The sequence below is a fragment of the Xyrauchen texanus genome, chromosome 16 (assembly GCF_025860055.1).
Source record: "Xyrauchen texanus isolate HMW12.3.18 chromosome 16, RBS_HiC_50CHRs, whole genome shotgun sequence".
Classification (NCBI taxonomy): domain Eukaryota; kingdom Metazoa; phylum Chordata; class Actinopteri; order Cypriniformes; family Catostomidae; genus Xyrauchen; species Xyrauchen texanus.
In genome coordinates this window covers 41,872,863-41,900,769 of record NC_068291.1, presented here as the reverse complement: position 1 = coordinate 41,900,769, position 27,907 = coordinate 41,872,863, and the positions used below count along the sequence as shown (strand labels likewise).

Sequence of the window (27,907 nt, the reverse complement as noted above, 5' to 3'; positions counted from 1 at the left end):
CGATATCAGGATTCCATATTTGATTTAATAATTTTACAGATATTGCTATGTTCGTTATTCATTAATATGTCAGATGATAGTCTTTAAGTTTATGAGATTAAAATGATTACATTTATTTGTAACAAGAAGGGACAAACAAAAATATGCAGAAATGAAAGTTACTCAACAGAGGATTCGTATGAATGAGCCTCACTGCGCCCCCTGGAGGAAGAGACTTTCGTGCCTCGAGTTCCGTAATAACACCGTCTTTAGGACAGAAAGGCGTATTTAAATAGATATTTTATTTTCACACAGAGCCAACAGATATACAAAATTATATAGATCAATTTCACGTGTATTTAGAGGAAGAAAGTGTTTGGGACGGGAATAGTAATTCTGCTGCAAACATTGAGTGTTTTGGAGACCACGCCGAGTAAACACTGAACAAGATACATATCTGCAATCAAATCCATTGATTAATCTACCACAGACCATTCTTGATGATCTGGTATGTTCCTGTTCTAAATTGTGTTTTGTTCCTGAGCTAAATATCTTACACAATGCAATATTATTTATAGGTGTACACTAAACTTAAGGACACGTTTGAACTTTATAATAAGACTCAATTATAAAATGCAATATTCTTGTAATATATTGCCATATAACATGGCACAATACATTGTACAGTTAAAGTCAGAAGTTTACATACACCTAAGCCAAATACATTTAAACCCAAATATGTTTTTCACAAGTCCTGACATTTAATCTTAAGTCTGTCTTTGGTCAGTTTGGATGACTACTTTATTTTTAGAATGTGAAATGTCAGAATAATAGTAGAGAGAATTATTTATTGCAGCTTTTATTGTCAGTGGGTCAGACGTTTACATTGCTAGTATTTGGTAGCATTGCCTTTTAAATTGTTTAACTTGGGTCAAACGTTTTGTTTAGCCTTCCACAAGCTTCTCACAATAATTTGTTGGAATTTTGGCCCATTCCTCCAGACAGAACTGGGGTAACTGTGTCAGGTTTGTAGGTCTTAATGCTCGCACACGCTGTTTCAGTTCTACCCAGAAATCGGATTGAGGTCAGGGCTTTGTGATGGCCACTCCAATACCATTACTTTGTTGTCCTTAAGCCATTTTGCCACAACTTTGGAGGTACGCTTGGGGTCTTTTTCCATTTGGAAGACCCATTTGTGAACGCACTTTAACTTCCTGGCTGATGTCTTGAGATGTTGCTTCAATACATAATTTTCCTACTTCATAATGCCATTTATTTTGTGAAGTGCACCAGTCCCTCCTGCAGCAAAGCACCCTCACAACATGATGCTGCCACCCCCATGCTTCACGGTTGGGATGGTGTTCTTGGGCTTGCAAGCCTCACCATTTTTCCTCCAAACATAACGATGGTCATTATGGCCATTTTGTTTCATCAGACCAGAGGACATTTCTCCAAAAAGTAAGATCTTTGTCCCCATGTGCACTTGCAAACTGTAGTCTGGCTTTTTTATGGTGGTTTTGGAGCAGCGGCTTCTTCCTCGCTGAGCAGTCTTTCAGGTTATGTCAATATAGGAATTGTTTTACTGTGGATATAGATACTTGTCTACCTGTTTCCTCCAGCATCCTCACAAGGTCCTTTGGGTTGTTCTGGGATTGATTTGCACTTTTCGCACCAAAATACGTTCATCTCTAGAAGACAGAATGCACCTCCTTCCTGAGCGGTATGATGGCTGCGTGGTCCCATGGTGTTTATACTTGCGTACTATTGTTTGTACAGATGAACGTGGTACCTTCAGGCATTTGGAAATTGCCCCAAAGGATGAACCAGACTTTTGGAGGTCGACAATTCTTTTTCTGAGGTCTTGGCTGATTTCTTTGATTTTCCCATGATGTCAAGCAAAGAACAGACACATTCTGTTTCCTAGAGATTAATGTAGTTTGGTGTAAAAAGTGCAAATCAATCCCAGAACAACAGCAAAGGACCTTGTGAAGAGGAAAGAGGGAGACAAGTATCTATATCCACAGTAAAACGAGTCCTATATCGATATAATCTGAAAGGCAGCTCAGTATGGAAGAAGCCACTGCTCCAAACCGCCATAAAAAAGCCAGACAAGTGCACATGGGGACAAAGATCTTACTTTTTGGGGAAATGTCCTCTGGTCTAATGAAGCCATCGTTTAGCCATAATGACCATCGTTATGCTTGGAGGAAAAAGGTGAGGCTTGCAAGCTGAAGAACACCATCCCAACCGTGAAGCATCATGTTGTGGGGGTGCTTTGCTGCAGGAGGGACTGGTGCAATCCATAAAATAGATGTCATCATGAGGAAAGAAAATTATGTGGATATATTGAAGCAACATCTCAAGACTTCAGCAGTTTAACTTCACAACATGAAGTTAAAGCTCAGTTGCAAATGGGTCTTCCAAATGGACAATGACCCCAAGCATACCTGGAAAGTTGTGGCAAAATGGCTTAAGGACAACAAAGTCAAGGTATTGGAGTGGCCATCACAAAGACCTGACCTCAATCTGATTTTTGTCCCCGAATTTGTGGGCAGAATTGAAAAAGTGTGTGCGAGCAAGAAGGCCTACAAACCTGACTCATTTACACCAGTTCTGTCTGGAGGAATGGGCCAAAATTCCAGCAACTTATTGTGAGACACTTGTGGAAGGCTACCCAAAACTTTTGACCCAAGTTAAACAATTTAAAGGCAATGCAACCAAATACTAACAAAGTGTATGAAAACTTCTGACCCACTGATAATGTGATGAAAGAAATAAAAGCTGAAATAAATATTTCTCTCAACTATTATTCTGAAATTTCACATTCTTAAATAAAGTAGTGATCATAATTGACCTAAGACATGTAATGAATTGTGTGTGTAAATGTCTGACTTCAGCTGTAATTATACGTTTAAGGTTGCACTGTAAGATGCTGTTTCCTGCACCACTACTGAATCCACAGCAACATAAATTATTTTGTTAATACTAGTGCCCGACCGATATTAGCCTTTCACCATATATTGGTATCAGCGTTTATGTTTACAGATATGCGGAGATATGAAAACTTTTTTCAGAACATGTAACATGTTAAATGAAAACAATGTTTTAGAGTTGGTGTCATAACATAGTTTGTCCAGTAGAGCGCGCTCCGACTCCACTGTTTGCAGAGCTGAACAGACGGTGGCTCTGCAGACAGGGTGGAGTTAAGCGGTGTGGCGTTAAGCGGTGTCTTCTTGGTAAGTTTATAACTAGTTTGTGAAATACATACTGTAGAGTTAATAAACAATAACCCCATAATTGTCCCTTTTCAATATAAATAACAATAACGTTAACCCTGTCCCTGACAACCATGTCACTCATGTTTATCACATCTGTTTGCTGTGTTAGCCAGCTGTAGTTTGTCAGTGCAGTAAGTAATGTAGCAGCTTGAAAGTTAAGCATCAGAGCATCTTTTTGCAGCTCAACAGACAATGGTGCTGTGGTGGATTGTATCTGTTGAGTGTTAATTTAACGCTACGTTGTTACCTAGTTGGTGAGACGCAATGCTGGTCCATCTTTTACTCTACGTGACAACGAGCTAATAGCTAACTAGCTAACCACGTAGCCACTTTTATTGCTTGTCGGCTGAGTGGAAGTGAATGTGCAAACATGTATTCACCAAACTGTTTTGTGCAGAATTCACAGTTGGTTCCCCCTTCAACCGAACAATTCCAGTCATTGCATTTATAAAATATAATATTTAAAGTCTTGTTTTCCACTGTTGAAAGTTTCCCCTGAACTTGTATAACAGAGTGCGGTGTAACACCGCTGCTGCTGTTTATCTCTTGACTGGTGTAAATGCATCTTGTTTTACATCCTGCCCATAATTGTCTGGCAGTATTAAAATAGTCAGCATTTGACTGATACTAAACCATACTTATGTTTATTGAACTATTTATTAAATTTTTTATTTTAATGGTCAGCAATTGACTGATACTAAACATAGAGTACTGATTTTTATTTAGCTATTGTATTTTAATTTATTCTTTAGTTTAATGGTCAGCAACTGACTGATACTAAACAGTACTGATGTTTATTTAGCTATTTATTGTATTTAAATGTATACTTTATTTTAATGGTCAGCATTTGACTAAACAGTACCGATTTTTATTAAAATTATTATTTATTATTTATTTTCGTTCTGTTCATTTCTAGAATTTGTTGATAATGTACAGTATAATATTAATGTCAAATATTTTTTGATACAAATATTTGTTTAAGAAAGCAGCCTTCTGAGTACCTTTGCATAGTCATATCGGTGCACAATCCACATAGAAAAGTTCTGTAACTATATCAGCCACCATATCGGTAATATCGGTGAATTTTTCCCTCTAAAATCGGTATCAGTCTCACAAATCCTATATCGGTCGGGCTCTAGTAAATACGTTTTACCCAAATTGTGATCTTGCAGTCTAAATGTAATGCAATAAGATAAAAAGAGCTTGTATGGCAAAATAATAAGAAAACACGTCTTGTTTTAGTTGTCCTCGCAGGCTGCACGCAAAAACCAATGTAGTCCGATTCACAAACAAATGACTCTTTTGAACCGGTTCTTTTATTAAATAGTTTATATGACGCACGTCTGATGAAATCTTCACTAAACGACTCACAGAATCAGTGAGAGCGGTTTAACAATTTTACTCACTTTCTGAACTGAATTTATCATTATTTTCAGAAATTAAGCAAAATAAATTATATTAGTTTAAAAACAAATAGATCAATAATTTTTTTATTTAAAAATCCTGTAGTTTATTTTAATGAAAATTTCAATTATTACAACACAAAACAGACATTGTAATAATTGATATTTTAAAAAAAATATATAAATATATTATTTTTTAATAAAACATATAATTTATCTATTTGTTTCTAAATGAATATATTTGCTCAGTGGCGGGATTCTGTAAGATGTATTATAAAATGCAGTATAATTTAAGGTCACGGTTACATTATTACACCAAGATCATGGGTTCGATTTCTAGGGAACACAAAAACTGATAAAATGTATACCCTTAATGTTTTGGATAAAAGCATCTGCCAAATGCATAAATGTAAAATTATTTAATTCACCAAAATATCAAACAGTCAAGGTTTTTGTTACAGAGAAGTGATTGAAACTCATGGCATCAGCTCAACCACCAAACTTTTCCTGGGTGGATCCTGGTAAGGTGGCAGGGCTGGCAATGCCCAGAATGACCGCCCATTATCAGTACCTGCTTAACAATGGCATTAAGCATCTGGTGACCTTGAGTGACCGCAAACCTCCTTACCATGACACCTGTCCAGACTTGACCCTTCACCACATCAAGATACATGACTTCTGCGCTCCAACATTTGATCAGATCAAGCGGTTCTTGTCTATAGTGGAGGAGGCCAATGCAAGAGGAGAGGTAAAGACAAAACCATCTCTCAAATCTCATATAAAAGAAATAGTTCACCTGAAAATGAAACAAAGTAATAATTTATTAAACATTTACACACCTTCACGTAGTATCAATTCCTGTGTATAGCTCATATCTGCCTGTATTGACGGGTATTTATTTTTCCCATTTATGAGAGACTGTGTTTGTCTATATTTGACTTTGGCAGGGTGTTGCGGTGCACTGTATGCACGGGTTTGGAAGGACAGGAACGATGCTCGCCTGCTACCTGGTGAAAAGCCGGAAAATCAGTGGAATTGACGCCATTAATGAGATCAGAAGCATTAGGGGAGGGTCCATTGAAACCAGAGAGCAGGAACAAATTGTGGTGCAGTTTTATCAACAAAACAAGGTTTAAAATAAGAACATTATTTTTACGATACATAATGAATTATAAAGCAATGAATAATAACTTGTTTCTAATTTATGTATTTATTTTCAAAGATCCCATGACTTTGTGCACTTTGTACAGGCCTTGCAGGTGGCTGTTACCTAAATAAAAGTTTTAAAAAGTATTAAGACATTGCGACAGGCAATACATATGAATGACAATGTGCGCTAAATATTTACTTAGTGAATATTCAGGTGCATTGAGACACTTTTAAACATTTTAGTTTGTCTTTGTGGGAAACGCCAACAAAATGACATCTGGTACGAAACCTCATTAAGTTTTTACATTGAAACCTGTTTGAGTCAAAACATAAGAGTCTCTAGTTTCATTCAATATGCCATTTTTAATATCTGAGCGAATGTACTAAACACAATGTACACTAATGTGTACTTTAGCGCATTTTGTCCTGAGTAATTCTATAGTCACTGTGCATTTTCACATTGAGAATCAATGGGTTCATTCAAAAGCAGAAACATTTTGTTTTCAGAGGCTTTATATGGAGTTAGGATGACAATAAGGTGCATTTCGAGCTGTTCTGAGACCAGTGCAGACAGACAGCACACTGGAGGTTAATTTATTCACTAAATAGGGAGCAAGGGAGCATCCTATAGCTCTCTATGTAGCAAAGTGCATTCACTCCTAATGTGATGATGTTTGGATCACTCAACATGTTTGACAGACTGATGATCAGTACATAGATTCAGAATTTATAATGTGTCATTTTATTTTAACATGGTTGGCTGTGATTGGAGGATGCTGGACATTACTTTGAATCAGAATTAATTATGCTAATTTCTGATGTAAGGTCTGTAACGTCTCAAAAACATTTTTAATACTCCTGGAAACATTATAAACAAATTGGTTAAAAAAAAATAGCACTTTCTATAGCTAGAAATTGTTTACAAATTCACAACCTAGTCTCACTGTCCACATGTTACCATCAATTGTTAGGAAAACTATTTGCTCTTTATTTTTTATTTTGTTTATGCATGTGTATTAAAATCTAGTGCTACTAGTTACAGATCAAAAATGGAAATGGAAAATGCATTCAGCAGTTACGCTCAGGTCTCAGGAGGTTAAACCCTCCAAAAATTGGGCCCATTCACTTCCATTGTAAATGCCTCTTAGTAACCTCAACTGTTGTTGCTTTTTTTTTTTTTTTTTACTAATGTTTGTGGTAATCAGCATTATGCCACAAATGCTGTCAATTCATCTTAATTGTATGGAACCCAGAATATTCCTTTTCTTGAATTCACCCTGTGTCTAAATGTAGCAATTTCCTTGCAGGTTGGGAGGGTTTGGACACAAACAATAAACTATATGCTTCTCTCTTAACATGTGTTTTCAAGACACAAGATTGCCTTAAATATTTACAGTCTTAATCTTAGTCAAAATAATCTTAGTGGTTTTGGAGTCATGAAGTTTTGGAGTCATACATCAAGATGCTTTGACTTTGAAGTGATCTTTGCCAAGGAAAACAGCTCCTGATGCTCCTTAAAAGTCAAATCCTCTGGAGCTCTGAGTCTTGAAGCTTTTGTGATCCAATTCACTACAATTTTTTTTTAAAGTACACGATTTTCATTCAAACATTACAGCTATTATCTGCTAAAGTAGGGTATTATAGGAATAGCTCAACTAAATATAAAAGCCCGGGGCTGAGGGTGAGTAAATGATGACTATTGAAGTACTCCTTTAAATTGTAGAGACTCACCCAGGTGATAAATTCTCAGATGTGACCTTGTTGTCATATCCTGTATGTTTCTGAGTATGTCCCATGAGTCATCATCGGTGTTACAGCAATGTGTAAGATCTGAGCCACAGTTTACTCGATGATTGATTTTGAAATGAAATCCAAAATTTTGAAATCCAAAATTTTTTGAAATTTCAAAACTGTGTTCTTCATAAAACTTACCTTCCATTTGCTGGACAGCAAGTGATTTATTCTTACACAGCTGTCCTCTCTCTCTCTCTCTCTCTCTCTCTCTCTCTCTCTCTCTCTCTCTCTCTCTCTGTTGTTTGGCTAGACAGACAAACAAATTAATTATAAAAGCTTACACATACAACATATACTTACAACTGCTTATTGTGATGTTGTATCAGTCACACCTGTATCAATATATTGGAGGCAACTCAACTCTAAATTAATTCCTGGCTTAAGCCACTCCTGTTCTTTCCTCATCTTCCTCATACTCATCCATCTGAAACTCGTCCCTTCTGGAACTGTAGTTCTAGAGAAAGCCTCCACAGGCGCTCACACTCCTCTAGGATGCGCTGTACTTTGGCCTGTAACAGCTGCACTTCCTGTTCGAGCAGGTCTGTCATTTGATGGTTTTCCCACTTCTCTTGAGCTTCCCGATTCCATGGATCTCCAGTGGGAAATGTGTCAGTCTTGTCAACACTATTGTACCCATTCTGATCAGGGTTAGCACTTAGGGTTCTGTTGTTTGCATTATTCTGGGATGTCTGGGAAGTTGGATGATGATTGTTGTTTTCTCCAGTACTTGGGTAGATGATAAATGGATGTTTGACATTTTCAACATAAAGATTTTAGGTTGAAATGAATATTTTATCTGACATTAAAAACTGTTTTTCTGTGACTATCGATCAGTCCACTGCTTCTTCTTCACAGGTTAAGAGTCAGGGAGTCGTCCTTGATAGCACCTTATCCTTTGAAACCCATATTAATAACATAACTCGCTCTGCATGCTTTTATTTACGTAACATTAATCGTCTTCGTCCCTCTCTCACATTGAACAGCACTGCCATTCTTATTCATGCAATACGTTACATCACGTACTGATTACTGCAATGCTCTCCTCTCTGGTCTTCCTTCCAAAATTCTCCATAAACTTCAGCTGGTCCAGATCATTTCTAGAACCCCCTCTATTGAACACGTCTCTCCTGTTCTTAAACATTAGCACTGGCTTCCTGTTAAGGACTGAATTGATTTCAAAATCTTGCTTATTACGTACAAGGCTATAAATAATCTGTATAAGGGAAAGTGTGTTTTTAGATACTGTTAAATGAATATTCCAGGTTTAATATAAGTTTTGCTCATTTGACAGCATTTGTGGCATAATGTTGATTGCCATCCATCCATCCATCTTCAACCGCTTATCCGAAGTCTGCTCACGGGGGCAGCAGCTCCAGCAGGGGGTCCCAAACATCCCTATCCCGAGCCACATTAACCAGCTCTGACTGGGGGACCCCGAGGCGTTCCCAGGCCAGTGTGGAGATGTAATCTCTCCACCTAATCCTGGGACTTCCACGAGGCCTCCTCCCAGCTGGACGTGCCTGAAACAACTCCCTAGGGAGGCGCCCAGGGGGCATCCTTACCAGATGCCCAAACCACCTCAACTGGCTCCTTTCGATGCAAAGGAGCAGCGGCTCTACTCCGAGCTCCTCACGGATGACTGAGCTCCTCACCCTATCTCTAAGGGAGAAGCCCGCCACCCTTCTGAGGAAGCCCATTTCGCTTGTACTCGCGACCTAGTTCTTTCGGTCATGACCCAGCCTTCGTGACCATAGGTGAGGGTAGGAAAAAAAATTGACCGGTAGATCGAGAGCTTTGCCTTCCGGCTCGGCTCTCTTTTCGTGATAACCGATCGTGTTTATTACCACAAAAAATTATTTAATTTAATCTTAAAAAAATAAAAAGGTTACAATGGAAGTGAATGGGGACAATTTTTGGGGGGTATAAAGGCAGAAATGTGAAGCTTATAACTTTATAAAAGCGCTTACTTTAATTCTTCTATTAAAGCAAATTTATTATTTGATCTATAAAAGTTAAACCAAAAATTATTAAGTCATTTTCTCACACTAAAATCATGTTAATACACATATTGTTTACGTCTTGTGGTTATACTTTTGAAACAGTGATTATTTGAATGTTTACGGATTGGCTTCCATTTTAAGTGCCTCACTGTAACCCAGATTTTGGTCAAAACTTTTGGCCTGTCGTGTGTTCCACAGATCTAATCCATATTCAGTGGAAATTATTTATGAATAGCTTTTGTACCTCTTTGTACTTTTTTCAAGCAGAATTCCTCAGTGATCTGATATGAAAATAATTTATACTCAGAATATACCAGACTAAATAACATATCAGTACATATGGTCCTAAAGCGTTTAATCAAACCTGTCAGCTAGGTATCCCGTGACTATGGCACCTAGACAGAAGCCTCCTGCTAAGGATACCTGGTTCAGGTCTGCAAGCCAGGAGCCTTCACAGACCAATGAAAACTGAGATACACGAAGGAAGCACTCATATTAAAGGGACGGTTCACCCAAAAATGGAGATTCTCTCTTTATTTACTCACCATCATGCCATCCAAGATGTGTATGACTTTCTTCTGCTGAACACAAATTAAGATTTTGAGAAGAATTGAGTGTTGGTGGTTTAGTGGGCTAAAGCACAGAACTGTTAATCAGAAGGTCGCTGGTTCGATCTCCACAGCCACCAACATTGTGTCCTTGAGCAAGGCACTTAACTCCAGGTTGCTCCGGGGGGATTGTCCCTGTAATAAGTGCACTGTAAGTCGCTTTGGATAAAAGCCAAATGCGTAAATGTAAATTAATATTTCAGCTCTGTAAGTCCATACAATGCAAATTCAAGGCCCAAAAAGCACAAAGGCAGCATAAAAGTAATCCATAAGACTCCAGGGGTTAAATCCATGTCTTCAGAAGAGATATGATAGGTGTGGGTGAGAAAGGGATAAATATTTAAGTCCTTAAGTTTACCATAAATTCTCCTCTCTCCCCAGTAGGTGGCGATATGCACAAATAATTCAAATTGCCAAAAACAAAAGAAGAAGAATGTGAAAGTGGAGTGGAGATTATTGGTAACATGATTTTAGAGTGATAAAATCACTTAATAACCTTTTCTGTGTAAAGTTATAGCCAATTTTACAATCTCTTTGCCATGACAATGTAGTCAACATAACCTAGAACCCTAAAATTACTATAAATATAACAGTACTCAAATAATAGCTGAGCTTAACAGACGAATTAATGTAAGTCCTTTTATAAAATTGACAGAAATGGGAAAAACTTCACATCAGTCATTATATGCGTTCGGTTTTGCTGCTATCAGGTTGGCTGGCATGTTGTTATTGGGCGTTTTTTTTTTTGGAGATAGGCCTCACAGTTGAAGTTGGGTCACAGTGGGTTTCTAATTTTGCTTTCACTAATAGCTATGCCTTTTCATACACAGACTCTCAGATGCCACTTTCCTCTTGATAAAAAGCCTATAAAAAATGTTAATAGAATCAGTGGCAGATTTAGGCATGGGCGTAAATGACCCCCCCGGTCAACAACTTTGGGGGCGCCCAGGGCGCCAAACAAGCTAGAACCGCTACTAAATAGAATAATGTGGAAATTAGCAGATTGTAGAGAGTAAAATTTAGAGATTGTAATAAACATGCATTCTAGAAAAACATAATTATAATTTGTATAAAAAAATTATACATAATTTATATATATATATATATAAGTTTGGAATAATGTTCAGATTTTGCTCTTATTGAAAGAAATTGGTACTTTTATTCATCAAGTGGCATTCGACTGATCACAATGTATAGTCAGGACATTAATAACGTGAAAAATTACTATTACAATTTGTCAAAAATGTTCAGAACTTCTTAAACTACTTCAAAGTGTTGTGCTGCAATGACAGCTTTGCAGATCTTTGGCATTCTAGTTGTCAGTTTGTGCAGATACTCCAGTGACCTTTCACCCCACACTTCCTATAGCACTTGACCTTTCACCCCACACTTCCTGTAGCACTTGCCATAGATGTGTCTGTCTTGTCGGGCACTTCTCACACACCTTACAGTCTAGCTGATCCCACAAAAGCTCAATGGGGTTTAGATCCATAACACTCTTTTCCAATTATCTGTTGTCCAATGTCTGTGTTTCTTTGCCCACTCAAACCCTTTCTTTTTGTTTTTCTGTTTCAAAAGTGTCTTTTTCTTTGCAATTCTTCCCATAAGTCCTCCTGAGTCTTCTCTTTACTGTTGTACATGAAACTGGTGTTTAGCGGGTAGAATTCAATGAAGCTGTCAGCGGAGGACATGTGAGGCGTCTATTTCTCAAACTAGAGACTCTGATGTACTTCTCCTCTTGTTTAGTTGTACATCTGGTCTTCCACATCTCTTTCTGTCCTTGTTAGAGACAGTTGTCCTTTGTCTTTGAAGACTGTAGTTACACCTTTGTATGAAATCTTCAGTTTTTTGCAATTTCAAGGATTGTATAGCCTTCATTCCTCAAAACAATTATTGACTGATGAATTTCTAGAGAAAGTGGTTTATTTTTGGCATCAGCAGTTACAGAAATACTGAAACCAGCCCGCCTGGCACCAACAATCATACCACGGTTGAAATCACTGAGATCACATTTTTTTTCCCCATTCTGATGGTTGATACAAACATTAACTGAAGCTCCTGACCTGTTTCTGCATGATTTTATGCATTGCAATGCTGCCTCACGATTGCCTGATTAGATAATCGCATGAATAAGTTGGTGTATAGGTGTTCCTAATAAAGTGCTCAGTGAGTGTGTGAGAATATGTATATGTATAGATTGCAAATCTAAGTGTCACTATAAGATCAGGCGGTCCACTCTCTATGACATGACATCACATGATTAAAGAATACAGAGATATACAATTCAGCATTCGGGATGAGCACAGATAAATGATGCCTATTTCTAAGTTCATTCTTTTAAGAATCAAACTGTGCGTAAATTTTGACCTGTCTCTAGTTCTCAGGACCATGTGGCCTCAAGCCCCCTTTGGTGACACTATATATCTAGATTAGGCATCCTGGAGCTCACAAGCCCTCAAGTCATTAGATTACACTTATCTAGATTAGGTCTATTTGATCTCACAGTAAGGGGGACATTTTCTCACCTCTGTTTCACCCCTGTGTGTAAGGCCAATATGGATAAGGGCTGCCCACTAAAAAGTTGAACCCTTAAGTGAAACTGTTTTTGGAAAGTGTACAGTAGCTATCACCATATCACTGGTACATTTGTTGAAGTAGTTCCTGACTTTATCAATGACAAAGAAGTTTAAACTCACACAAATGCACAAGACTAGAGGTTGCAGTATAAACTTTATTTGTGAATGTGTGACAAAAGGACATTCAGATGAGCCTTTTTAATCAACTGACTGCATATCTTTGTCTCTAAGCTCTTGCTGCTCTTCAGACAGTGTGTCTGTGATGGGGCCCATCTCCTCTGTAAAGTTCTGCTCAAGTTCAGCGTCGCCCCCTGTAGCCTGTTGCCCATCTTGAGGGGTGTCTGTGCCATCAGAAAATTCACAGCTGTTTGAGTCCTCACAGTCCTCTAGCGGCAAGTGGCGTTGGATAGTAAAACTTGCCGCTAGCTCTTGTAGCCGAGCTTTCTCAGCCTTCAGATTGGCGAGCTCTTTGGTCAAAGGCGTTGCCTCTACAGAGGACTCACTGGTTGGTTCTTTGGGGGCATCTTGGGTGACCATTTCTGTTTTGGCTGCCACTTCATCTTTAATTACTGTAATTTCCTCTGTGGCTTCTGTAACACCCTTGTTCTCAGTAGGGACCTGCTCGGTTGCAACTGTGGCATCGACTCCAGGCTGTTGGGAACTTTGGAGCTTCTGTTGCAGGGTTTTCCTCTCATCCTGAAGAGCTCTACAGAGATTCTCCAGTTTCTGGGTCTTCAGGGTGAAGAGTTCAAACTCCTTCTCCTTCAGTGCTTTCTGCATAAGAGAACACAATGTAGCAAACATTGAGATTTATGACACTTTCATACTATAGGGCTGTTTTTAACACTTGGATGGATTGCTACAGGTAAACATTAGCTAATGCAACATTAAAATGAGTCTTTGCGAATGATCATACAGATGTACTTATGTTTGCACCAGCTTGGCAACTCTGCACTCCACTGTGTTCATGTTGAATGATCTCGAATGAATGAAGAAATGAACCAAAAAAGATGTTGCCGTCAAAGTAGGTGGAGCACCTGGTCAAACCAGAGACTGTTTAGCCCAAAACAGAGCACTTGTATGAATGAATGGGAGAAATTGGAATGACCAATATGGCAGATGTAGAAAAGGAAGTCCCAGCTTACAAGTAATTTAGGCAAGTGAGAGTTCCAAAGATGGCTTTCGAGTGGACTACTTGCCTTGAAAGGGATGTTGGTCAAACCCACTGATGGCATGGATCAATGGCAGTTAAAATGTGTTTAACAGCCGGTAGAACGTTTTCCTGAAAGTTTGCACTGGCAAGCTGTTTTGAACCACCAGTTGAACTCAAAAGCACCTTTTTGGGCAAATGTTGTTTACAATGACGTCACATTCATTCTTTCTTTAAATTCACTATATATTGTATACTGTATAAGTATATTGATGCCAAATTGAACAAAGTATGAAAACGGCCTCATAGACTTTGTATTGATTATATGGTTCTATATTGACTATTAAGACTTTTAGACACAACACAATTTATGCGTATGCAAGACCAAAATCCAGATTCAGTTGTTTACTGCACCAGCAGCCATATCATCCTGCAGCTCTTGCCTGGTTGCCCACTAAAGCTAAGCAGGGTTGAACCTGGCCAGTACCTGGATGGGAAACCTCCTGGGGAAAACCATGGTTGCCATGGAAGTGGTATTAGTGAGGCCAGCTGGGGGTGCTCACCCTACGGTCTGTGTGGGTCCTAATGCCCCAGTATAGTGATAGGGACACTATACTGTAAAAAGGCACTGTCCTTCGGATGAGATGTTAAACCGAGGTCGTGACTCTCTGTGGTCATTAAAAATCCCAGGACACTTCTCGTAAAAAGTAGGGGTGTAACCCTGATGTCCTGGCCAAATTCCCCCATTGGCCCAAATCTATCATGGCCTTGTATTAATCTCCATCCCTGAATTGGCTACATCACTCTACTCTCTCCTCCCCACCAATAGCTGGTGTGTGTGTGTGGGTGTTCTGGCGCACTATGGCTGCCGTCGCATCATCCCTATGCTATGTAAAGCGCGTTGAGTGCCTAGAAAAGTGCTATATAAATGTAAGGAATTATTATTATTGCTGAAGACATGAATATTGTTGAATACCAAATGAATACATGATACTTACATCTGTAACCATATCAACAAGAGCTTTATTGCAGCCATCAAAACGGGATTTCCAAGCCATCGCCTCTTTCTCAAGCTTTTTCATCCTTTTGGCCATCTGTAAGTCAAAGCAACGTATCACGATGTATATATTGTACTTTATGGTAAAACAGAGGGTTAAAGGTTTTATTATATTTGTCTGTTGGTTTTTGATTATTTCAGAGGAAAGTAATAAAAGGTTTGAAGGGAAAATGATTCAACCTATGAATCACCTCTATGATTTAACCATTGCTACTGTAAAATGATTAGTATTGTGATGGGGATGTGCACACCTTGTCCATGTCCTGCTTGAAGCTAGCATACACACCGTTACTCTTAGATACCGTTCCTTGGAATTCATCAAACTTCTCAGAATATACAGCAAGCTAATGGACAAAAAGTTTGTTAATTTCTGAACAATTGTGATTTATGGAAAACTATATATGTCCACTATACACTGTAAAAATGTAAATATACATGAGGCACCAGTTGGGGTTCCTCAGTTGCAACACTGGCAGAACCCTCTGGAGAGCCTTTCAGGTACATTGAGAAACATATTCTTAGCTCCTGAAAGAGCTCTATGGACTGTCAATGGTTCCTTAAGTTACCCCAGTGGTTCTCAAAGTGTGGGGTATGCCCCGAAGGGGGGGCGTGTAGATGTTGCAAAGGGGGCGCGGAAGACCGACCCATCCCTCAAATCTCGTTAACTTTCTCACATTCAACAAATACAGTGAAAATACGCAGAAGAACCGATGTTCACACTTTCTTTTCCTGTGCCTGTTCTCCTGCCTTGTTTAAACCTTCGCATGGCACCTCAGCACATTCAATATGCGCAGCTCTTGACAGCCCAAAGCATTGATGTCAGGTGCACTCACGTAAAGAAGGTCATACTTGCATACGTGGCAGTTTCAAATGAGTGAAGAGGTGAATTCCCGCTAAAATTTCTGTTCCTAACAAAACAATATCATATGTCTTCAGAAGAACTGAAATCTAAGGCATGAGTGATATGGGTGACTTTAATGATGCTATTATGTGTGCTTGGACAGCCACAAACACGATCCTCTCTTCCCTCAATCTTGTGTTTCATGGAAGAAAGTTCCTTAAGGACATAAAAAGTATATTTGATGGCTTTTAAAGGATACTTAGAGGATTTCCAGAGGGTTGCGCCAGAGTGGCAGCTGAGGAACCCCAAATGGTGCTTCAAGTGTCTTAATTTTTACAGTATAGGATGCAGTTTACCTGGGTCTTCATGTCATTCTCCTGTTCTTTGAGAAGTTTCACATGTATTTTGGCTTCTGCAGTCTGCTTCAATAACTGGATGATAAAACATACGGCTCTGTCAATATACTGTATATAAGAATGAATATTTAAAACTGATCATAAATAAGTAAATAGGCACATAACAGATGATTTTATGTAAAGCAACAGCAGTACTCTTTGTGCACAATGGTAGAGATCAATGCTTACATCTTGCAAGGCTCAAACCAGCAACTTTCCATTTTGTAATGCTTTTGATGTTTTAACACGTTTCACCATTTCATTAGCTGAGAATATGCAACTCACATGCTCCTTCTCCCGTTTGTGTCGCTCTTCTGAGTCTTTCAGCATCAAGTTGGCCTGTGTGAGTTTTGTCTCCAGTAATTTCTGCTGCAGGTCTCTGTGTTTGAACACTTTTTCAAGATTCTGCATAAAGGACAATAACGCTAAATCTCAACAATGATGACGATACTAAATGTACACTTGTGATGATCACAAAATGTTAGGTCAAACTGTGGCTACTTCCTGTGACTTTCTCGTACCGCTTCTCGTTGGTCATATTTAGAAATGAGATCCTTGAGTTTATCAGCCAGGTCACTGTTCTCTTGGCACAGTTTGTTGTTACGGCTGCTGTGCTCCTCGATTTGGGCCTGGATGTCTGTGAGGGTGCTCTGGAAATGCGTGGTGATTTCCTTCCTCTTCAGTTCATCTTCACGGCACCTCTGTAGAGTTTCCTCCTGCACGCATATCAAGGCATCAAAGATTTGTAGTTTGAGAAACAATCTGCAAAAATAGACAAATTGGGCAAAGGGTTTCGCACCTTTAATGTCTTGTTGTGTCTTTGCAGCTCCCTGCACAGGCCTTCTAGTTTACTGCGGGCCAGTACGGCTCTGCTGTGTTCACTCTGCAGCTGGTCTTTCTCTTTCAACACCTGGAGAAGTTTCTTCTGCAGAACCTTCAACTGTTTCTGATCAGAGCGATGCTCCTCCAACTGCAGTACATAATACATTTATGAACTCTTTTGTGTATAAATGTTTCATAGAAGGATTAATTGAACCGAGGTTATACCTGGCTAATGGAGGGCATTCCCTGTGGACACAATTTATAATAATAATAATAATAATAATAATAATAATGTAATAAATTAATCTAAACAATAGGTGTAATTATAAAGCTTAGAATCTTGACTTTACAATGAATACCAATGATCCTACCAATTCTTCAACAATGCTTTTTAATTTGCTAATTAACTGTTTTGTTCTCATAATTTATGTTGGTAAAGCCATAGAAAAGATGAGATAGCCATGGGTTATATATTGTTAGAAAGGTCTCAATTAGTAAATTTGTTTCACTCAGAGGTCAAGTGTATGAAAATTCCCACAGACATACATAAATATAAAAAACAGGAGTGTCTATTTGTCACTTTTTTCCATATTACATCCTGATACATACATATAACACAGACAATGACATATTGAAATTTACAGCAGACTGTCCCGATTCAAATGAGCTCAAACACAACATAATATGATAAGTAGATCTTAAAATATACCTCAAAGAGTGTACATGGAAAAACGATGCACTGTGTGTGTGTGTGTGTGTGTGTGTGTGTGTGTGGCACCCATCAGACATTTTTGCATCAGCTCAAACGTGTTTACCTTCCTTGTGGCGAGACAGTGTGTGTGAAACAGCGTATTGAATCCAAGAAGTAATCCATTTTTCCCTCTAACATTACATTTGAACTCCACTGATGGTTAGGTTTGGGGTTTGCGTTGGGGGGGAATACAGTTCATTAAATATTCTCTTCACTGTATTACATCCTGTACAACCAAAATCAACTCAATTGCAACTTGCTTTTGGCACCCCTCTGTGGAAATTACACTCGGAAAATGGAGCTCACACGAGCCCATATGCCGACAACAGTTACCACTTTTGCCACTGGGGGCAGTGTTTCGAATTTCGCTAAGTACAAACCGATTTTACCTGAAGAAAAGTCAACCTACTGTTTCCAATTGTCAGGTTTGGAACAACACGAGGGTGAGTAAATGATGATAGAAAGAATTATCCCGTTTAGCAGCATAACAGAATACCATGATAGGGACCAGCATTTAAAAAACAACATATACTGTAGGCCGGCGATCAACTATGCTGGACCTTTCATCAGTTTTACTTGCTTTTTTATTTAGATATTTGAATTTGTATTGATTTAAAGGCAAAACATCTCTCATAACCTTTGTGGCATATTGCAGTTATGTTGTACATACCAGTTCAGCATGTTTTTTAATGAGAGCCTCCAGTTTCTGCTCAGGGGTTCCGAGTTTATTCAGGCTTTGCATGAGCTGCATGGCTTCCTTCCCTGTTATTATTAAGACAATATACATCGGTCACACAGTTTGATAGTATGAAGAGAAAAATGAAACTTTTTTTAAGAGTAAAGTCATATTTTTCAGTGATATAAATTCAGCAAACTGGAATTCAGGACACAATGATGAGAGTTCATCTATAAACCAAAATCTATAGCGTGAGGTACCATATGGCTGATATGCATAATAGAGGTAGACAGAATACCGATTAATAAGTGCCGATGGTAATCTGCAAAAATGAGAAAAAACTTGGCACTAATAGTTGCTGGTTGTCTTTTTGTTTTGGTTGATTTCTCATCAATAAACCTCATCTGGTGAAATGTATACATATAAACTCTTAATCTGGTGATGTAATCTAATGGCTTGTTTATAGTTGAAAGTCACGTGTTGTGCACCAAATTTTAATTTGTCTGCATATTATTTCGATTTTGGTTGCACAACAAACCACCTTAGTTATCGATATCAGCAAAATACACTATCGGTCGACCTCTAATGCATAATATGATGCCTGTAATCTGAATGGCCTCAAATTGGTCTGTCAATGCCTACAACCTTTCAGTTACCAACCGTGATCTTTATCCAGTTGACTACACACAACGTTTTGATTTTGAGCTTTTTTGACACTTATTCATTGGTAGAAAATAATGGGAATCGAAACACGACATGATATTGGCTAGATCCAATCCTAGGTCTCCCACATGAGACCCATAGCTCAATACTTTGTGTACCAACCCCTATACCATGACTCTGACTGATAGTGATTTTTTATCAAATGTCTTTAAAAAACAAATTCAGTTTTGTTTGCTTTGAAAAACTTTCGTGTGACTCACCAAGACTTTTTAACATCTTCTTCTCCAGCTTCTGGTCTTTGGCTTTGCCTGCTTCTTTCCCGTCTGTGACGACCTCTTCCTCCACATCCTCAGGTTCACCGGGCTGTTCAGTCACCTGATAGGTGTTGATAATGTCCTCCAGCTGCTGATCCAGATCATCAGTGAAGTCTTGGGTGACATCAGCCTTGGGGTCACCATTAGTAGGTTGGGAACAGATCTCCATTCTGATGAAATTCTATTGTTAAGACCGATCAGAGTTAGTCAAGCAGGATAGGAGTCATGTCAAGTCAAATATATTTGTATAGCGTTTTTCACAACACACATCGTGTCAAAACAGCTTTACAGTGGGTCATGCCTTAATGTCGTCACTTAACAGCTTTATAGAGATCATGCCTTATTATCTATGCCTTTGCCTTTGTGGCAAAGAAAATAACCCAAAAGTTAGTCAGAAGAGAGGAAAAGCCTTGAGAGGAACAAGACACAGCTGGGGGAGCCAGTCCTCCTCTATTTTATTATTTGGTACATATGTATCACATGTCCAGGGATAAAGATCTGATCATGGCTTTTATATATATAAATTTCACCTCTTAATACTTTCAAATGATAGTGTAAGTATTACCCGGATTACCACCAGAGGTCACTATGTATGTTTATTGTTCACTTTGTGTCTTTCGTTTGATGATGGGTTTTGTAGTTCTTTCCTTGTCTTTGTTCATTGGTTCTTGTGTTCATGTGTCCCAGATGTTCCTTGTTTGCTTAGTAGTCCTTAAATATTTAATCCCTGTGTTCCCCTGTGTTCTTTGTCAGTTCTTATCTATTCATGGCTGTAATGATTTCTTCTGTTTGCATGTTTTTAGTTTCTTGTGTTTAGTTTTAAGTAGAACTAATTTTTGCTTTTAATACAATTTTTTTTTTTTACTTTTTGGGAATTGGGGTTGTATGCATGTATATATATATGTATATGTGTATGTATATATATATATATATATATATATATATATATATTTGCAGGGTTGGGGAGTAACGGAATACATTTAACAGGATTACGTATTTAAAATACAAAATATAAGTAACTCTATTCATTGTATTCATTAGAATACAGTTACAATCTAAAAGTATTTTGAATACTGAAGAGATTACTTTGCATTTTATTGTCAAAGAAAAAATCGTATTCTTGATAATAATTTTTGTATTGTTTTCTTGTAAAAATATCTAAAAATCCTTAAAACAAGATTAATTTGATTTATCTTGTTTAAAACAACACTACATAAGATATTTGGGTTTTTCAGAGAATGTATTTTTAACATGTGTATTTTGTCTTACTGTACTGACAGAGTTTTTCAGGTCAAAACAATTGACAAAATCTTCCAGTGCTGAAGAAGTAATCCAAAGTATTTAGATTACATTACTGATCTTGAGTAATCTAACAGAATACATTACAAATTACATTTTACAGCATGTATTCTGTAATCTGTAGTGGAATACATTTAAAAAGTAACACTCCCAACCCTGTATATATGTATATTAGTATGTGTGTGTGTGTGTATATATATATATATATATATACACAACCCCAAATCCAAAATAATTTAGCATACATTTAATGTCCATTAATGATAATTATATATTTTCGAACCATAATTTAGGCCTGTATGAGGGTGTGTGTACCCTCGTGCATGTGTGTGAATCATGATGATTAGGGATTAAGGGACATTTTCATTGATTTTACTAAATTAACTAGATTTTTTTTTTTTAGAAACTCATCTTTTTACACTACTGTGTACTGGTCGGCGCTGCACTGTCTCTCACTGTCTCTCACTGTGCCTATTGTCCTGTTCATTTTTTGTATTTTATTGTACTGTCCCGTACTTTTTGCACACGTCTGCACATGCACTTTATATAGGTATGATATTTAGTCTGTGTAGTCTCATGTGGTTCTGTGTTTGTCCTATGTTGTTTTTATGTAGCACCATGGTCCTGGAGGAACGTTGTCTCGTTTCACTGTGTACTGCACTAACTGTATATGGTTTAACGACAGTAAAAACCATTTGACTTGACTTGAGATATTGTTTCTTTGTCCGTAACATAGTTGACAAACTCACTAGGGCAAACATCCTTTCCCTTGCTCAAAAGGTGTTCACTGCTTAAGCTTTGCAACTAGCAGATATGTTATATTGAGAAAAAATAAAATAACTTAAACCAATAGTCTATACTAATAATCATCCATAGGCCTATGTTTAAAAGTGCACACATTACTAGTCAAGTAAGATCAAAGTGCTGAAACGATTGCTTTTATTTTCTCTTCAAGAGCTTTTGGTCTTCAGTCTGGGGTTGTTTATCCCTTGAGCAATGAAGTGACTATTTTCCCTGTTCATCTGGTTAAATTTAGCCTCACTGTCTGGACCAGGGGCGTAGATTCCAGGGGGAAGTGGGGGGGAGGTCAAATCAAAACAAGCAAGTACAGCTCCCTCTCAATATTTATACCATGGTCAATGGAAACATGGAAAAGCTTCACACTGCAACCCCCCCCAGTGTTCAAGCCAAATCTATACCCTTGGTCTGGACTGACAACTCCTCCTCCGTCACAAGCATGGCACCTGTTCATGGCCTGAAGTCTATTTCAAGAGACTCTCTTAATATGGTCAACTTATCTGTTTATCCTCAGCATGTCTTGAAAGTAATGTTTGTTCAAATTATATGTTTTATAATTACATAGCGCCTTTAGAAATAATTACATCCACAAAAACGTTTAATAAATAAATAAATGTTGTTTTGCCTTTCAGTTGACCTACACGAAACATTCATTCATATCACTGCATTTTCTGTTTCTCTTTACGGGCACTGATATTTTCAGATATTTAACAGACACACAAGGCCTTAACGCCGATTGAGTTAAAAGTACAATTACATACTATATGAGAACAAGCTTTTCGCCTGCTGGACACATATTGACATATATATATATATATACCTTTCTGATGCAGCAACATACAGTCAAGCTAATTCACATTAAGGAACTGAAAATGCAGTGGAGATATTCAGTAAAGTTCAGGAGGAGATTTGAGGAAACACTTACCAGCAGGAGCACTGAGAGAGTGTGTAGAGGAGTGAGAAAGACTCCTCTACTATCAAAGAGAGCAGCTGTGAGGGGCAGACCTCAAAATAATTTGGAGAGCTGACTGGACTGAGGAGATCATTTCAACTCACTGCTTTGCAGCAAACATGTAAAGTGAACAATATTACAGATACGTAATTAACTCATATCATTGTAATAATTGTATAGCTGTGAATATTTGTGTATTTATGATGGTTTTGTGTCGTACTTTTGTTTAAATGTCTAATCTGTCAAATCTGACACAACAGTCTATCGGCTTTCTGACACCACGTACTGCGCATGCGCTTATAGTATTGGGATATGACTTATGGGGTGTTATCTTATAGGTCTGATTTGACCGATATTGCATACAAATAAACGTTTTATTGCTTATTTTTTCCCAATTTAAACAGTGGCCTACATTTTTTATTATAACAGTATTATGTGGGTCTGTTCTGACCAATATTAAATGCAGATACAAGTATCAGGCCTAATTTTTCAATTTTAAAGTGCGGCCTAAATTGTTTTATATTATTGCATCTGTCTGATTTGACCGATATTGAATGCAGATAATAGTTTTAGGGCTTATTTTTCCATTTTAAAGTGTAGCCTAGACTTTTTTATTATTGTATCGGTCTGATTTGACCGATATTGAATGCAGATATTAATATGAGGGCTTATTTTTTTCCATTTAAACAGTCACCCGATATAGACCAATCCTATTGTTTACAAAAATGTAAGTGCATGTGCAGTACGTGGTGTCAGAAAGCCAAAAGACATTTGTGTTCTTTTGACAGATTAGATGATTAAACGAAAGTACGACAAAAAAAACATAAAAAATACACAAATCTTCATAGCTATACAATTATTAAAATGATATGAGTTAATTACATATCTGTAATAATGTTCACGTTATATGTCAGTGAGTTGGGGGGTTGAATGGATACAGAGATTATTTCACCTCTAAAGAACAAAATTTGGCCAAAGAATTACCAAAAAAATTAATAATACAGCAATTGCGAGTGGGGTGGCCAATGGGGTCCATGGTGGCTACAGCAACAATTCAATATCAGAGCTCTCTCAATGGAATTCATACTAGTAACAATTTAATTGTAGAGCTCTGTAACTGGAATTCTTACTAGTGAAAATTCATTTATGACGAGTAACGCTGGTAACAATTAAAGATAGTTTAGCCTTCCATAGATAATATTATCAGGGTTTATTTTTTCCATTTAAAGAGTATCCTAAATTGTTTTATTATCGTATCGTTCTGATTTGACCAATATTGAACGCAAATAATAGTGTCATGGCTTATTTTTTTCTAATTTAAAATCCTATACTTTTTAACATTATTATGTGGGTCTATTTTGACCGATATTGAACACAGATAATAGTTTTAGGGCTTATTTTTTCCTGGTTAAACAGTAGCTTAAACTTCTCAACTTTTTCTTTTACCAGGTTACAAAAGAATATGTCACTTTTGTCACACTGTTTAATTGTTATATAAAAGAGCTTGTGTTTGTATTGTAGTTCTTCAATGAAGCATTTTAGAATTCAAATTAAATTACATTTTAGAAAGACAAAATAAGGTACTTCACTTTGTTCTCATGAATAAAATATAACCTTAACCACACCTTAAATTCAGAGACAATAAACACCCATTTTGGGAGAATAGAAAAATAATAGTCACTCACAAAAGTCACACATTTATGTCATTTGTTCACTAATTTGTTTGTCTGTTAAATTACACTCTTATAGATTTCACTAGGGTCAATTTTATGTCAAATTTGCCATATATAATTCAATTAATGGGGAGTTAATATTACAAAAAAATTAATAATAATAATTAGAATGAGGTTACATGTCAAATAAAACAGTTTGTAAGTGTATGTGTACATGCATACACTTTAAAATTCTTCATTATCCAATACAAAACCATTTAACCGATGCTGCACAGATATTTTGGCCATGCCTCCATTAATCTCAGTGTGAAAAGACCTTTTGATAGTGTCACTGTATGGCCCTCTGTTTGCATCAGATTACACGGGCACTGTGTAAAAACCACATGGATAAATGTTGACTACAGCTTTTGACAGTCTTTGTTGAGAGTTGAGACAAGCACTCAAGAGAGTCATTACAAAATCTGATTTAATGAGGAGGACAAACAACTCTCCACTTGGACTCCGGCTGGTAAGATAACACAAAGAATGCTATAAAATATAATCAAATTGATGCTCTTGTTTATTGTTTACACAACTATGCTACCATTAGTGAAAAATGCAAGAATATATATATATACTGTATATTAATAAGCTATGTTTTATAACATTAATTAGAGCCTGATTTGTTTATTTTCAAGAATTAACTTATGCAATAGTTTTTTCTTCCATCTCTTATATGGTGTGTAATAATCTCACTTTATGCATTAAATGCATTATATTTTTGTTGGCTGTTCTCCCACAATGTGTCAAATGCTTGTTGTTTCGCTGACGTAGTTGAATGGGGATTTTGTGCAGACCACATGTCCAATCCTTTTGTTTTGTGTTTTTGTACCCCCTGGTTAAACTGATGAAGGTAGAGCAAATGAAAGGTATATATGCATTGACAGGAGCTTTTGCTCCATTGCAAAAGGTCAACAGGCACACCAAAGTTTGAACCGATGTTCATCAGGAGGCAACAGGTCTGCAATGAGGGCCAGACATCACTGTGTAGTAGAACTTAAAGAACAGAGACATTACCATGTCCTTAAACTACATAAAGAACTTCTATGAGGGATGTGTAAGTAAGACAGAACTGCTGGGTCTCTTTTGGTTTGTAATATATCAGGGGTGTTTTCATTTTCATTTTAATATTCTGTTTGATTGCTTTTGGTGGCAAAATCAAGAACACAACATTATGGGGCCTGGGTAGCCCAGCAAGTATTGACGCTGACTACCACACCTGGAGTCGCAAGTTCGAATCCACGGTGTGCTGAGTGACTCCAGTAAGGCTTCCTAAGCAACCAATTGGCCCGGTTGCTAGGGAGGGTAGAGTCACATGGGGTAACGTCCTCGTGGTGCTATAATGTGGTTCTCGCCCTTGTTGGGGCACGTGGTGCGTGGATGTCGCTGAGAATAGGGTGAAGCCTCCACACGCTCTACGTCTCCATGGTAACACGCTCATCAAGCCACTTGATAAGATGTGCGGATTGACGGTCTCATATGTGAAGGCAACTGAGATTTGTCCTCCGCCACCCGGATTGAGGCGAGTCACTATGCCACCACGAGGACTTGGAGCGCATTGGGAATTGGGCATTCCAAATTTGGAGAAAAAAGGGAGGAAGAATTTTTAGAGACAAAGAGAGAAACAAGATGTACCAAGACACCTAAAAAAAAAATTCAACTAGTGATTTTTTTTTGCCTTGCGGTTTGGGGCTTCCATAACATTACTGCTGTTTTGTTATAAGCAAAGCTGTGTTGTTTGATTTGGTCTTTTCTAGCTCCGGCCTCCAACTGTGATTGGTCAGTTCCACACCCTGTTTTTTGGCTCTGTGCGCATGTTCTTCCTGGGTGTTCTGGGGTTTGCAGTTTACGGGAATGAGGCCCTTCACTTTAGCTGTGATCCTGAAAGACGAGAGCTCAACATCTTCTGTTACAATCAGTTTAGACCCGTGACGCCCCAGGTACTGTTTCAAAATCATACATTAGTGATATTATGCTTTATATATTTTTCATATATATATTATGATATTATGCTTAATATATTTTGCTTGTTTTGTATGTTGGTTAAAAACCCTCTTAAATTAGAATATTTTTTGGTGAATTATATGCTCCAAACTAAAATTCCAATATCTAAATAAGCATACACAATAAAACCACACTGGTAGCCTATAAATTATGACAAGGATCGAGTTTTGAGTGTTTAAAGGACAAGAGTGCTTTTATAAATGTCAGATCAGGGCATGTTCTCACATATTCCTTGGGGCAAGTTTTCACATGTGTTTATATGTTGTTGTTGTTGTTGTATACTGTATGTAATTGTAAACTGTTTCCTGAATAGATTTGTGCTTAGTAATTGTTTTTACTGTTTAAACTGGAATGAAAATAGTGTGTGACAACATCAAGGTGTGTTCAATGAACTGTATCCTGGGCAATGACAGTGGAAATGTTCATTAGCTTCTTTATAGTCAAGACTTTATTGAGAAATTGATTTTCAAAAGTAAACTTACCTCGAAAAATATTCGCAAGTGTGACAACTAGCCCCGATCTTCCAGAACCCATCTGCATTTGTCTTCTTTCAGGTGTTTTGGGCTCTTCAGCTGGTGACTGTGCTCGTTCCAGGGGCTGTGTTCCATCTTTATGCGGCCTATAAAAACATTGACCAAGAGGATATTCTTGAACAACCAACATACACTGTGTTCTACATCATATCTGTCCTCTTGCGAATCGTCCTGGAGGTGGCAGCATTCTGGCTTCAGAGTCGCCTCTTTGGATTCCTGGTTCATTCGTTGTACTTCTGTGATGCCAGTTCACTGGAGAAAGCTTTCAACTTGACCAAGTGTATGGTCCCCGAGCACTTCGAAAAGACCATCTTCCTCAGTGCAATGTACATTTTCACCATTATCACCATGATTTTGTGTATGGCTGAGATATTTGAAATACTCTGCAGAAGGCAGGGCTATCTAGCAAATCAATGACAACCATGAAGCATGCATCATTTCCTAATTTCCATTCAGGTTTTATCGCATTATTCTGGGAAAGGCAGAAATAGGCCTTTGTAAATATTTTGCACATTAATAAGCTTTGAACTATATTCTTCTGTTCATTTAGTCTTTTTCTGATCACCGCAATGCTGACTGTGATCACTGTCTTGTAATGCTCTTGTAATGAAACTTAGCCCTTCTTGTTTTATGTATTTTTGTAGAAGTGTGTTTAATTAACATTATGTTGACATTAAACTATTTAAACTAGTCAATCTCTCATGACCTCACATAAACAGTGGGGTCAAAATGTCTGAGACCGCATTGAAAATCTGAGATTATTTTCAATGAAATGTGGAAAACATTTTAGAGAGAAAGAGAGAGAGAGAGAGAGAGAGAGAGGGAGAGACAGAGAGAGAAAGAGAGGGAGAGAGAGAGAAATGGAGAGAGAGAAAGAGAGAGAGAGAGGAAAAAGTTATAGAATGGACTATTTATAATTACATTTATATTAATTAGATAGTAATGCAAAATAGAAGTGTTGGCACAAGAGGTCTCAGACCTGGATCACACTGCAAATCACATCACAAAAAAATATTGACACTGTAAAAGGAATTTTAAAAGGAGTAAATGACATAATTATGAGATAAATAATCAATTAAAAAGTTGACCCTTTTTTGTCTTATGAATTGATTTATGAATAATATTTCATTTTGAGGTAAGAACATTGTCAAGA

At 37.6% G+C, this 27,907-nt stretch overlaps 2 protein-coding genes across 2 annotated transcripts; one reads left to right on the top strand and one right to left on the bottom strand.

Moving 5' to 3' along the window:
• Window positions 1-48: 48 nt before the first annotated feature.
• LOC127657197 (gap junction epsilon-1 protein-like) lies at window positions 49-27,577 on the top strand. The gene is made up of 5 exons (XM_052145885.1): window positions 49-487; window positions 5,122-5,408; window positions 5,608-5,790; window positions 25,975-26,157; window positions 26,776-27,577. The coding sequence occupies exons 2-5, from the start codon at window positions 5,139-5,141 to the stop codon at window positions 27,169-27,171; spliced, it is 1,032 nt and encodes a 343-aa protein (XP_052001845.1). The 5' UTR covers window positions 49-487; window positions 5,122-5,138; the 3' UTR covers window positions 27,172-27,577.
• Window positions 12,929-22,548, bottom strand: txlnbb (taxilin beta b). The gene is made up of 10 exons (XM_052145884.1): window positions 22,479-22,548; window positions 19,403-19,637; window positions 18,474-18,565; window positions 17,030-17,200; window positions 16,752-16,946; window positions 16,516-16,635; window positions 16,192-16,266; window positions 15,246-15,338; window positions 14,936-15,031; window positions 12,929-13,561 (listed from the first exon to the last, which is right to left on the bottom strand). The coding sequence occupies exons 2-10, from the start codon at window positions 19,623-19,625 to the stop codon at window positions 12,986-12,988; spliced, it is 1,641 nt and encodes a 546-aa protein (XP_052001844.1). The 5' UTR covers window positions 19,626-19,637; window positions 22,479-22,548; the 3' UTR covers window positions 12,929-12,985.
• Window positions 27,578-27,907: the final 330 nt, after the last annotated feature.

Bases quoted from the DNA above. Each gene is read 5' to 3' on its own strand.
- LOC127657197 (XM_052145885.1), top strand. From the start codon at position 5,139: ATGGCATCAGCTCAACCACCAAACTTTTCCTGGGTGGATCCTGGTAAG. The intron at 5,409-5,607 runs GTAAAGACAAAA...TGACTTTGGCAG, and splicing joins AGGCCAATGCAAGAGGAGAG to GGTGTTGCGGTGCACTGTAT. The intron at 26,158-26,775 runs GTACTGTTTCAA...GTCTTCTTTCAG, and splicing joins TTAGACCCGTGACGCCCCAG to GTGTTTTGGGCTCTTCAGCT.
- txlnbb (XM_052145884.1), bottom strand. From the start codon at position 19,625: ATGGAGATCTGTTCCCAACCTACTAATGGTGACCCCAAGGCTGATGTC. The intron at 18,566-19,402 runs GTGAGTCACACG...TAATAATAACAG, and splicing joins GAAGATGTTAAAAAGTCTTG to GGAAGGAAGCCATGCAGCTC. The intron at 16,636-16,751 runs GTACGAGAAAGT...TCCTTTATGCAG, and splicing joins AATATGACCAACGAGAAGCG to AATCTTGAAAAAGTGTTCAA.